The following is a 13,633-nucleotide window of genomic DNA, read 5'->3' as shown; positions in this document are numbered from 1 at the left end:
GTACAACAAGATGGCATGGGATCAGTTAAATATTAGGATCTTTAACTTTTCACCTGAGTATTTCCCCAGTAGACCAGGAACGGTGTCACCCTGGCCATAATTCACTTTCTCTATTGATGTTGGTGAAATTGGAAACGAAAATTGAGCTCTGTTTTCTGCTGGGACCGATCTTTGGTCTTGCTTTAATGTTGACAGATGTTTTATAAATGCATTCTTCAAGTTCTTAGGAAACAACTCCTTTTTCCTGAGTGCCTACTGACAAGTTAAAATTGAACAGTATTCTTTGTCTCTTATCAATTTAGGTAACATGTTAAATAATTCTGTTTGTGCCTGGCAGGAATAATTCATCTTTATCTTTCCACAAAACACTATACTTCAACAACTTGCAGTATGACTGTGCTGCAAGCCAAGGAGAAACAAGTAGAAAACTAAATCAGAAATATTCTTGGCAAATATTGTCCCTTTTCCTGCAAAAATGGGCAATGGCACAGTGCTCCTGAAATGAAAAATATGAATGTTCTGAAAATAAGCATACACCATCTATCATAGTAAGGCCTTATGTATCAGTCTGCTTAGAGAGGAGAGAATGTAAAAATCAATTCTGTTGTTGCAATGGGAGAAAAATCTCAGGAAAGTCCTCTGTGCCCTTCCATTTACCTACTTTGGGCCTCAGAAGCACCACCTTGATGAAGGATAAAGAAAAAGCAACCAATAATAACCCTAAAAGGGCCCTCTACCATCTGTGTCAATCACTTGGGCGTAAAGAAAATGAGATTAAAAAAAAAAAACGGATTAAACAGCACGAGATAAGCTGAACCCCAGAAAAATGCAAATGGGGAAATTCAGAACTGCTTTTAGCAACAAAAAGTCATCCTGTTCCCAGATGAAACAAAGAGGTCATCAGTGTAGAATTCATCATTTTGTGATACGTGGCCTGGTGCATAGATCACAGTCAATACCAGATTCACAAACAGTCTTTCTGTGAATTTCTCATGGTATTGGTAGGATTATATAGTGATTCTGCACTGCTTCTATAACCCATTCAGTAAATATGGACTAAGTTGTGACATTAAAGGAAAGCAAAGTCCATGTGCCAGGCACTGTGCTAGGCACCAGAAATACAGAGCTTTGTAAAGGAAAGGTACTACCCTTGAAGAGCCATCTGTTGGAGAATGGAGAATCCTCAGGTCCCATAAGTTTGCAGGTAATGATTCAAAAGAATCTCCTAAAGCAGTTCTTAAACTTTTGTGCCCTTAGTCATCTCTTGAAGACCTTATAACAGGAAAAATAATATTGGAAAGATTCAGACAATGTCTCCAATGATGTTGACATTACGGTCTTGGGTTACACTTTAACCAATGTGTCCTAATTCCTAAGTGATTTCAGGTCTTTCTGCAAGGAAAGCTTGCTTGTTCCCAAGTGACATGAGATTCAAGGATATACAATCAGCTTTCAGTACCCATGGGGGAGTTGTTACAGGACCTCCTATGGGTACCAAAATAGGCAGATGTCCACAAGCCTTATGGGGAAATGACATAATACTTCAATGCACATCTTTACAAATACTTGAAATCATCTCTAGATTTATACTACCTAATGCAAATTCTATATAAATAGTTGCCTACTGCATTGTTTAGTGAATAATAGCAAGGAAAAAGTCTGCACATGTTCAGTATAGATGCAACGTTTTTTGCTAAATGTCATCAATCTGGTTGATTTAATTTATGAATACAGACCCCATAAATTTGGAAGCCTGGCTATATTTTTTTGGCTGTGCTGAGTGTACCACCAGGACACTAAACATGGAGACCTCTGTGGCCTGTGATTCTATAACAACTTGTCATATAGATGATAACTGCCTGCATAAAGGCATTTGGTGATGACCAGGAGCCTCTTAGCTGGAAATCTTGTTAAGGATTAGACTAATTTTTAAGGTAATGCTAGAATTCCCTTGCCTGTGAAGTTACAGGCAAAAAAAAAGGATAGATTCTTCTCATCTGTCCTGATCTCAAATGGTGATGTAGCTTAATGAAGACTCAGCCCACTCTTACAGTCTATGGAAAAAAAAGGAGTTGGAAGTGAATTTCATATTTGTTCAATCATGAAAAGAGTTGAACTGTGGTGAAAATCAGTGTTGAAGATAGTTGGCATTTTTTTTGACAGGAGAGTTAGAGAGTGAGAGTGAGAGTGAGAGTGAGAAAGAGAGAGAAAGAGAGAGAGAGAAAGGTCTTCCTTCTGTTGGTTCACCCCCCCAAATGGCTACTATGGCCAGCGCACTGCACTGATCCAAAGCCAGGGGTGCAGCCGGGGCACCGCGTTGATCCGAAGGCAGGAGCCAGGTGCTTCCTCCTGGTCTCCCATGCGGGTACAGGGCCCAAGCACTTGGGCCATCCTCCACTGCCTTCCCGGGCCACAGCAGAGAGCTGGACTGGAAGAGGAGCAACCGGGACAGAACTGGCGCCCCAACCGGGACTAGAACCCGGTGTGCCGGCGCTGCTAGGTGGAGGATTAGCCTAGTGAGCCGCGGTGCCGGCTCCACCCAAGGTTTATGCTCCAAAGAGAGATGATAATCAGATTTTGGTATCTCGACAAAGACATGTGAATTATACTAAATAAAAAGAAGTGGTGTTTTTAAAATGTATTTATTCAAGTGTGAAATGTTGGAAGCATTTCCACTAAGATCTGGAAGCAGACAAGGATGTCCACTTTCACCATTAGTATTCAATATAGTCTTCAAAGTTTTAGCCAGAGCCATTTGGCAAGAAAAAAAAATCAAAGAGACATAAATTGGAAATGAAGAAGTCAAAGTATCATTGGTTATATAAGACATGATTCTATATGCAGGGGAACCAAAAGACTCATCTAAGAATATTGGAACTCATAAGAGTTTGGTAAAATTGCAGGATACAGTGGTTTTTCTCATTATACTATGACTCTAGATTAAGTGTACTGTCTGCTTTTGATGGATCCTTAGAAGCTTGTGCTGGGTGTGGCCAGAGAGCTCTGTTTGTTCTTCAGGGTTAAGGGTGTGCCAAAGGTGACTCACCCAGGTTGGGAGTGGTAAATCAATCTCTCTCTCTCTCTCTCTCTCTCTCTCTCTCTCTTTAACTCAGAAGGGAAGTAATTCCGCACAGCTGAGCAGAATTGAGGGCAGTAAATACATGAAATCTGGCCCCTGTGGGTATAATATTCGTCTACTCTGCCCCAAGGACCACACAAAGGGTCTATGCAGTCCTCAGTGTGATCTCAAATTTCTCTGCAGTCTCCCACCGAGTTGCCATGGTTACCTAGTTTGTAGGAGAGAACTTCCACTTTGACTATGACCTTGTCTAAATATGATCAGAGTCGGCGAACTCAAAAGGCCTCCATAGCCTTGACAACTCATGACAAGAGCCTAGGGTGATTACTGACTCCATAAACAAGAATGTCAATTTGTTAAGTCAACAACAGGAGTCACTGTGCACTTACTCCTCATGTAGGATCTCTGTCCTTAATGTGCTGTACATTGTGAATTAATGCTATAACTAGTACTCAAACAGTATTTTTCACTTATGTTTCCGTGTGGGAGCAAACTGTTGAAAGCTTTACTTAATATATGTTAAATCGATCTTCTGTATATAAAGAGAATTGAAAATGAATCTTGATGTGAATGGAAGGGGAGAGGGAGAGGGAAAGGGGAGGGTTGCAGGTGGGAGGGAAGTTATGGGGTGGGGAAAGCCATTGTAATCTATAAGCTGTACTTTGGAAATTTATATTCATTAAATAAAAGTTAAAAAATTCAAAAAAAATTTAAAAATTGCAGGATACAAAATCAACACACAAAAATCAATAGCTTTTGTATAAACAGACATTACCATGGCAGAGAAAGATCTTTACTCTTTACAATAGCTATAAAAATTTAAAAACCTTGAAATATATTTCATGAGAAAGTGAAAGATCTTTATGATAGAAATTAAACAACATTAAAGAAAGAAGACACAGAAAATTGGAAAAATCTTCCAGGGTTCTGGATTGGAAGAACTAATATAAACAAAATGTTCATATTATCAAAAGTGATTTACTGATTCATTATGATTCCAATCAAATTGCCAATGACATTCTTCTCAGATCTAAAAGAAATGATACTAAAGTTCATATAGAATCACAAGAGACTTTGGATACCTAAAGCAATCGTAGAAAACAAAAACAAAGCCAGAGGCATCACAATACCAGTTTTAGAGATGTACTACAGGGCATTTCTAGTCAAAAAAGCCTGGTTCTATCACAAAAATAGACAAATAGACCAATGGAACAGAATAGAAACCCCAGAGATCAATCCATGCATCCATAACAAACTAGTCTTTGATAAAGGAGCTAAAATCAACCCCTAGAGCAAGTACAGTCTCTTCAACAAATGGTGCTGGGGAAATCAGATCTCTACATGCAGAAACATGAAACAAGACCCCTGCCTTACACCTTATACAAAAATCAACTCAAAGGGCCAGTGCTGTGGCATAGTGGGTAAAGCCACCGCCTGAAGTGCTGGTATCCCGCATGGGCGCTGGTTCAAGTCCTGGCTGCTCCACTTCTGATACAGCTCTCTGTTATGGCCTGGGAAAGCAGCAGAAGATGGCCCAAGTCCTTGGACCCCTGCAGCCACATGGGAAATACAGAAGAAGCTCCTGGATCCTGGCTTCAGATTGGCACAGTTCTGGCCATTGTGGCCATCTGTGGAGTGAGCCAGCAGATGGAAGACCTCTCTGCCTCTAACTCTGCCTTTCAAATAAAATAAATAAATCTCTTTTAAAAATCAACTCAAACTGGATCAAGGATTTCAATCTACTATCTGATACTATCAAATTACTAGAGGAGAATATTGGGAAACCCTGAAGACATTGGCCTGGGCAAAGACTTCTTGAAAAAGACCTCAGGCGTTTGCCTGTGAGTCAGCGGGTCAGGCGCATCTCAAGTCCCCAGAACCCCAGCCAAGGCCAGAGGAACTGAAGGACTTGGCGTTCTGGAGCCGTCGCTGCTTCTGTGCCTTCTGCCGCCGCGGACGCCGCCGTCCCTGCCGCCAGAGGACACGGCCCTGAGCGGCAGGCCTAGGCGCGGCCTGCGGAGCCCGACGTGTCGCTGCCGTGAGTAAAACGAGCGCCCTCTCCGCCGCCGTTTATTCGTTAAAATGGAGGAAATTTCGTTGGCCAACCTGGATACTAACAAGCTGGAGGCCATCGCTCAGGAGATCTACGTAGACCTGATAGAGGATTCTTGCTTGGGATTCTGCTTTGAGGTGCACCGGGCGGTCAAGTGTGGCTACTTTTACCTGGAGTTCGCAGACACTGGGAGCGTGAAAGAATTTGGCATTCAGCCAGTGGAAGACAAAGGCGCGTGCCGCCTCCCGCTCTGCTCTCTTCCTGGAGAACCTGGGAATGGGCCCGATCAGCAGCTGCAGCGCTCACCTCCGGAATTCCAGTAGTTGCAACATGAGAGAGGCTGAGAGCGACCAGGACAATAACAGAGACTGGTCCTGTGGCGTGGAGGAGTAAGCTAAGCAGAAAGAAAATCAGACAAAGTCCCAATTTCCTTTGAAGATCTCAGCATTTAAAAACCTAAAGTGGAGAATTGAGTGATTCAGATCTTTTTTTTCTTTTTTAAGTATGTTACCCCGACGCCCACCCTGAAATCCGAGGCAGGAGGAGAGGCGCACCTTGGGCACCATGCAACGCCTGTTGATGTCAGACACACAGGATGTGTACAGGATCACTGTGCTGCCCCCAGTGCACAGGTGAGCAGGTGTGTGCCCAGTATATAGAGCCCTTTGGTTCTTTTGGCCTTTCCATCTGCCTAGGGCTTCGTGGACTGTTTGGACGTTACTGGTGGGTGTGCCATAGTTGGTGGGCTTCAGTGGGACTGCTGATCTTTGAGCATCTGGTTGGGGTTCTTTGAGACAAATGAAAAGGCACATATGAAAGCTGGATGCTAACAGTTTCAACTTGGAAAAAAAAAAAAACGAAAGAATTTCCATTCGAATCTGATAGGAAAACTGTGACCTTGACTCCAACAAGAAGAAAAAGTCAAAACCACCTGTTTCCCAGAGGTTCAGCGTTTGCAGTGAATTCAGCGGACTTGGGGACAAGGACTAGTTTTGGCTGCACAGAACCATCTATTTCACTCTCCCACCTGGTTTCCTAGTCTTCACAAATGGGACAACTTGTCCAGACTGGCTGAGGATTCCGTTTTGATTGCCTTGGGAGGTTGCAGGGATCTCTGCAAATTTGCATCATCTCTCAAACTGCAAGATTCATGTCTGGATGTATTTTGCCATGGACATAGTTTGGTGGGTGTCGCTCCCCCTCTTCGTGGAGGAGCAACACTGAACCCTGCGCTGTTCTTTCGTCTGCTCGGCCCTCCCCGGGTTTGCTGCTGGTTCTTCCCGGGTTGGCTACTATCCCTTCCACCTCCGTGGAAGGGCAGTTCCCCCTGGCCGCATTCCCCACTTCCGCAGGGGAGCGGCACCCCGCCGGCCGGTTCTCTCGGGGGCTGCACGGGTTCCCTTAGATGTTCCCCATAGATGTTCCTGGTGCATGCCGTCTCTCTCCTCCTTTATAGTCCTCCTCCGCCAATCCCAACTCGGCTGAGTACGCTGCTCTCCAATCAGGAGCAAGTCCTACAGTTAATTGGTTGAACTGGAGGCAGCTGTGCGGAAGCTGTTTACTTCTCTCCCAGCGCCATATTGTGGGAGAGCAGATGCATAGAATAAGTCCTAATTCGAGTAACTTAGTCCAGTCCGGATTGCTCCCCACAGATCCCCCTTTCTTTTTATTTTTTAGCGTTGATACGCGCCTGTCTTCGGTGTCCCGCGGAACACACTCTGCTCTACTTGCTAGAGTTGCCACAGGCTCTTACAAGTCCCATCAATCAGGAAAACCGAATCCGGGTCCTCTCTTCGCCATTGTGAGGAGGTTTTTAGGCGCTGATGCATGCCTGTGTTCGGTGCCCCGCAGCGCATGCTCTGCTCTGCCTGCAGGGGACTTACAAAACCTATCAGGCAAACCGAATCCAAGCCTTCTCATTGCCTTATTGTGGGGGAGACTTATTAGTGTTGGTTCGTGCCTATCTTCGGTGACCTGCAGCTCATAAGCTGCTAGCTGCCCGCAGGTGCTCATCGCCTCACTTGATTAGGCAGACCGAATCCAAGCCTTCTAATTGGCATGTTGAGGGGAGGCCTTATTTTTCTCTATTTCTCTATCTCCGGGCATTTCTATTTCTCCCATTTTACTTCTGTCTGCCAACATTCCTATTTCTCTTTTACTTCACTTCCAAACTTCTGTTTCTCTTATCCCTGCGGCTTTCCGGCACCTCGCCCCGCCGGCGGGTTCCCGGCTCTGCGCCGCTTCAGCCCGCGCGCCTCTCTGCGCGGCTTCCCGGCTTTGCGCGGTCCGCGGTCTCCACGCTTAACCCTTTCGCGTCTGAACCACGGCCTACGCCAGCGTTCCCTATCTATTCACGCCCCGTGCTCTCTCTGCACGCGGCGGCTTCCGCGAGTAACACAGCGTAGCTTGCGTCTCTGCCACTAGGATTCAATCTAAGTTCCCCGGGCTAGCCTGGCGAATTCAACCCAGCGTACGTCTCCGCCCCACGATCTGGCTTCCCGTCCTTTGCTCCCCGGGCTAATCAGACGGATCCCAATCTGGCTTACGTCTCAGCTTCTGGTTTTAACTTTTCGCCCCCTATTCCCGGGCTAACTTGAGAATCCCAAAGTGGCTTTCGTTTCCGCCTTGGCCTGCCCCCCGCGGCTTCAATTTCCCTAACATTTTTCTCTACCCGGTATGTTTCCCCAAACTTTCCTCCAACGATATTCCTCCCTCATTTCTCCTGGCCTCTCCCCACAGTCCGCGTCCGAGTCTGTTTGTTCTAGCTTTCCCTTTCGCTTTCGACCTTAGAGATTTCTCCCAGCTTCCCCCCGTAGTCCGTATCCGAGTCTATGCCTAGGCTTTCAATAGCTTCTTCCGGCTCCTTTTTCGTCCGGCTTTTCCCTAGGCTGTTTCGAGTCTATGCCTAGGCTTTCAATAGCTTCTTCCGGCACCCTTTTCGTCCGGCTTTTCCCTAGGCTGTTTGCTAGTCTCTCTCTCCGGTAATTTCCCTAGGCTGTTTGCTAGTTTCTCTCTCCGATATTTTCCCAGTTCTTCCCGTTTCTTCCCTCCTAAGTTTCGTATCCATCCTAGGTTTCCTATCCGAGCTAGGTTTCCTATCCGAGTCACGGCACCATTATGTCGCTCCCCCTCTTCGTGGAGGAGCAACACTGAACCCTGCGCTGTTCTTTCGTCTGCTCGGCCCTCCCCGGGTTTGCTGCTGGTTCTTCCCGGGTTGGCTACTATCCCTTCCACCTCCGTGGAAGGGCAGTTCCCCCTGGCCGCATTCCCCACTTCCGCAGGGGAGCGGCACCCCGCCGGCCGGTTCTCTCGGGGGCTGCACGGGTTCCCTTAGATGTTCCCCATAGATGTTCCTGGTGCATGCCGTCTCTCTCCTCCTTTATAGTCCTCCTCCGCCAATCCCAACTCGGCTGAGTACGCTGCTCTCCAATCAGGAGCAAGTCCTACAGTTAATTGGTTGAACTGGAGGCAGCTGTGCGGAAGCTGTTTACTTCTCTCCCAGCGCCATATTGTGGGAGAGCAGATGCATAGAATAAGTCCTAATTCGAGTAACTTAGTCCAGTCCGGATTGCTCCCCACAGTGGGGCAGTCATTTCCTACTCTGAGTTACTGGTTACATAGCCAATCCATAGGTATGACTTGGTCATTATGACAGGGGCAGGACCGAACTATAAATAGGAGCATCTTGGCTGTACAGGAGGCTTGAAAACTGAGCCCAAAGGAGACCTCTTCCAGCTGACCTCAATAATATGAATGGGTTAGTGCTAGAGCGGGGCTGTCATTTCTCAAATGCCTGTGTCTAGAATCCTGTTGAATGTCCCTCTTTTGGTTGATAAGCTGATCTGCCATAGTCAACAGGCAGATCACCACCTTTTTTACTGCTTAAAAGGCACAGTCCCTTCCACTTGTCCCCCTTTGGGCGTTTTTGACTATGAGTTCTTTTGTTATTGGAAGTCAGAGAAGGACTTGTAGAATCTCCTGATTTGAAAGAATGGCAGGGTGAGGGAGGGGATAGGAAATAAGAACCTCATATCAAAACCACCCTCCCCTTTACTTCCTCAGTGAAGGTTTGCGAAGCGTAGAGAAATGGGAGCTCCGAGGTGAGCAGGAATGGTGCTGCTTTATTTGAAATGTTTTCTTACCTCATTCTGTGCCCCAGTAAGGGGTCCAGCCTCATCTGTCTGGCTTGGCCCTGTGTTTGCCTATTCCCTGCTTCACTGCCTGTCTGGTGCAGCTCATGACCCCAGGTGCTGCTTGCCATTCCAGCTTCCACCTTGACTGGTTTCAGTTCATCTCTTTTAATTCTGCCTATGAAGCCTGCTCACTTCCCTGTAGAGTTGTTGTTTTGTTTTTTGCTTGTTGTTTTCTGTTTTGGTAAAAGGCTCAAAGACTTTTTTATGGCTGCCTGTCTGTGGTTATGGTGACTTAAGTTTCTGTATTTAAAAGGTAATATGCCGAAGCATTGTCCTCTGTAGGACCAACGATGTTGCTAGTGTGCTCTACTGCTGTGACTTCATATGGAGCTGTATTTTCCCACCTCCACTTGAATACTGCCTCTTACTCTTCCAGCCTAATTAGAAGAGTTGTAGAGCCTGATGGACACACACAGGGTTGGAGTTGGTCCTGATCCTCTTTCTCTGACCCTTGCTTTGTGTGTATACTTCTTGTCTCAGAAGGAACTAATAGTGTGGACTGATTTGAGTCACATTTGAGGGTTAAAGAATCCATAGAGATGAGCTTTGAGACTGTCCAGTATTGCCTTTTTCCCCAGACTTGTTAGGGTTGGGGCCTAATTACAGATTGGGCACAAATTCAAGAGAAGTGATAACTTTATGAAAAGTCACATCTTAACAGAAGCTAAAATGTTCTTAGGTTATCTTTTTGTAGACATCTAAGAATGCAGAGGGAGAGGAGGGTCTAATTGAGACTGCCCCTCCTCCAAACAATGTTTTGGCAATAGAATGAAGGTAAGCAAGAAAGGCCTTGGCCTACACTCCCTTCCAATAAAAAATTCTGATAATTACTGTTAACATTTTGGCATTTTTCCCCTTCTGATTAAAGCGGGCAGTGAGAAGTATCTTTGATTAATGGTTTATTTGCATTACCTTCTTCTTGTTCTTTTTTGCTTCTCCCATCATCCTACCATTAGGGCAATAGCCTTCTGTCCTTGCTGGGTATAAGGTGGTCTTGGTCCAACAGAGTCTCTGAAGGAACATAACTCCTTTTTGGGGAGAAAAATGCTCCCAACCATGATAGTTCACAATGGTTAGGAACACTTTTCCCCTTTCTGCCTTTCCTCTAATAGTAAAATTCCTATCCTCTCTTTAAGTGTGTTGATCACCCTATAATCAATCCTATTATGTATCTGAATGGGAGTGTGTGTGTGTGTGTGTGTGTGTGTAGTGGGGAAAGGGGTTCTTTAAAATATCTGTGGTTTGTGGCTTTTTTCTTCCATACATTAGTTCCTACCGCCGCATGCCCAGGGGCCACTGCCTGGCATAATCACATGCTAGGAACATTGGGGGAGGGTAGTGAAGCTCACTGCTGTCCTTTGGTTTTTAGATTTTTTTTTTTTATTTTTGCATAAGTAGTCCATCCTGTATAGATAGATGACTAACTGTGTATTCCCTTTGCCCCTATGGCTGCTGTTGTAAATAAATTGCATCTCCCTATTGGTAAATGGCAATAATAAACAAAATTTTAAAAAATGAAAAAAAAAGAAAAAGAAAAAGACCTCAGAAGCACAGGCAATCAAAGAAAGAATAGACAAATGGGATTACATCAAGCCAAGAAGTTTCTTTACTGCAAAGGAAACACTCAACAAAGTGAAGAGGCAACCAACATAATGGGAGAAAATATTTGCAAACTGTGCAAATGATAAGGAATTAGTATCCAGAATCTATAAAGAGTTCAAGAAACCCAACAAACAATCCAGTCAAGAAATGGGCAAAGGACTTGGACAAGCAGTTTCCAAAGAGTGAAATTCAAATGGTGAACAAACACACATAAAAATGCTCAAGATCAGTAGTCATCAAGGAAATGCAAATAAAAACCACCATGCAGTTTCACCTCATCCCAGTTAAAATGGGTATCATATAGATATCAAAAAATAATAAATGTTAGTGAGAATGTGGGGGAAAGGGTACCCTAATTCACTGCTAGTGGGAATGTAAACTAGTACAGCTATTGTGGATGACAATATGGAGATTCCTCAGAAATATGAAAGTAGATTTACCATATGACACAACCATTTCCCTTCTGGGAATTTATTCAAATGAAATGAGATCAGCATATGAAAGAGTTAGCCATACCCTCATGTTTATTGCAATTCAATTCATATTATCTAAGATATGGATTTAACCCAGATGTTTAACCAAAGACTGGATAGAGAATGTGTAGTATATAAACACTATGAAATACTACTCAACTATATAAAGAATGAAATCCTGTCTTTTGCAACAAAATGGATGCAGCTGTAAACCATCATACTTAGTGAAATAAACCAGTGTCAAAAAGACAAATACCATGTTTTCCCTGATCTGTGGTAACAGAGTACAAAAAAATGTAATGTATATGAGCAAAAAAAAAAATCACAGTTTTTAAAATATTTTTAAAAAATTTTTTTAATTCCTTACTTAGTACCGGGTAAAGCTTATGGTTATAAACTAAACTGAAAATATGTCATTGTAAAAATTAAACAAATAAGAAAGGAGAGAGAAAGGAGTGTGGGAGCACAGGCAGGAGGGAGGGTACGGTGGAAAGCATCACTATGTTCCTGAATCTATAAATGTGAAATACATGAAATGTGCTTATCTTACATAAATACTTATAAACTAGTAGTTATTTAAAACCTAAGTGAATAAAAAAGAAATCCATGAGCTTTTACCCTTATAGCTTATGTATCAAAGAGAATCTGGCCATCTCCTCATAATTTCTCATTGTTTGGATTAGTCAGTTTGTTTTTTTTTTTTTTATCATCACAACTAAATACTAAGACAAGCTACTTATAAAGGAAGTTTATTTTAGCTCATGGTTTTGGAGGTTCACAGTCCAGGATCAGGTCTAACATCTGATGACAACAGGGGACAGCAGAACGCATGCTGAAGCAGGATCACACAGTGAGTCAAGAAGCAGACAGGACACCTGGTCCTGCCCCAGGCTTTTAGAAGCAGACTTCAAGAAAATTCTCTTCCAATGTGTTCTCAATGTCCCAAGGACCTCCGACCAAGCTCACCATGCAGATACATAATTTGATTAAGCCTTCACCCTATTACTACCAACAATCCATGACTTTGTACTTAAATGTCTGCATGAGATGGGGAGCCATTCACTTTTTAGTGATTTATTTATTCATTTATTAGTCAAATGGAAGAGTGGGAGGCAAGGAGAGAAGGAGAAATTTTCCATCCACTGGCTTGATCCCCAAATGGCTGCAACAGTGAGGTTTGGACTAGGCTGACACCAGGAGACAAGAACTCCTTCATGATCTCCCACGTGGATTGCAAGTGGGTCATCTTCCAGTGCCATCCTACATGTACCAGCAGGGAGCTGAATCGGAAACTGAACAGTCAGGACTCAAGCTGGCAGCTTAAACTCAAACTGGGAGACATAATTGGCAGCTTAACTGCTGAACCACAACTTTGGTCCCTCCGTCTTCTTTCCAGAAAGGGTGATTGGCACAGGTATTCCAATTTCCTGACTCCCCCCTCCCCTTGACAGGCAGAGTTAGACAGTGAGAGAGAGAGAAAGGTCTTCCTTCCATTGGTTCACCCCCCAAATGGCTACTATGGCTGGCGCGCTGTGCCAATCCAAAGTCAGGGGCCAGGTGCTTCCTCCTGGTCTCCCATGGGGTGCAGGGCCCAAGGACCTGGGCCATCCTCCACTGCACTCCTGGGCCACAGCAGAGAGCTGGACTGGAAGAGGGGCAACCGGGACAGAATCCAGAGCCCCGACCAGGACTAGAACCCGGTGTGCCGGCACCGCAGGCGGAGGATTAGCCTAGTAAGTCGCAGCACTGGCCTCCCATTTATTTTTAACACTTCATTTTTACAAAATCTGTAGTACACTACTTTTGAAATGAAATTGTATGTGCACCTTTAACATAAATACAACTCCATTGTCTTAAATGTGGAGGAGACCACTCTCCTATCCATTGCCTGCTCTTGCTTGTCCACCATTTCCCTGAGTCACCACTAGAAGACTCAAAGCTCTGCACTCAAGTATTTGCAGGGAGATGGTCAGGGACACCTGGGATCTCTGGAAGCCAGCAATGAATTTCTGGTCTGTGTTTTAGTTGATTCTCCAATGTATTTGACTATGGACATCTACAAGTAAAACAATAATGGTAAATATACTATAGTTAACTATAAATGGAATTATTAATAATTACACAGATTTTTTTCTTCCTTGCCTTTGGACATTCTATTTTATGTGTTTGAACCCTCCACTGGCTGTCCATGTTGCCTAGATTAAAAGCCCACTTCATTCTCCTCAGGGATAAG

General features: G+C 44.3%; 1 protein-coding gene and 1 long non-coding RNA gene across 2 annotated transcripts in view; one reads left to right on the top strand and one right to left on the bottom strand.

Annotated features, from left to right (window-relative positions):
* The window catches only part of LOC149122395 (uncharacterized), a 179,007-nt gene that overhangs the window by 81,267 nt on the left and 84,107 nt on the right, over positions 1-13,633 (bottom strand). The window lies entirely within an intron of this gene.
* Positions 5,040-6,315, top strand: LOC100350749 (ataxin-7-like protein 3B). Its single transcript, XM_089313182.1, has one exon. The coding sequence runs from the start codon at positions 5,162-5,164 to the stop codon at positions 5,453-5,455; it is 294 nt and encodes a 97-aa protein (XP_089169308.1). The 5' UTR covers positions 5,040-5,161; the 3' UTR covers positions 5,456-6,315.

The sequence above is a fragment of the Oryctolagus cuniculus genome, chromosome 14, assembly GCF_051225735.1.
Source record: "Oryctolagus cuniculus isolate XC-2025 breed Fujian yellow rabbit chromosome 14, ASM5122573v1, whole genome shotgun sequence".
NCBI lineage: Eukaryota > Metazoa > Chordata > Mammalia > Lagomorpha > Leporidae > Oryctolagus > Oryctolagus cuniculus.
Note: the sequence above shows the minus strand (reverse complement) of the source record. Positions and strands in the feature narration are given on the sequence as shown.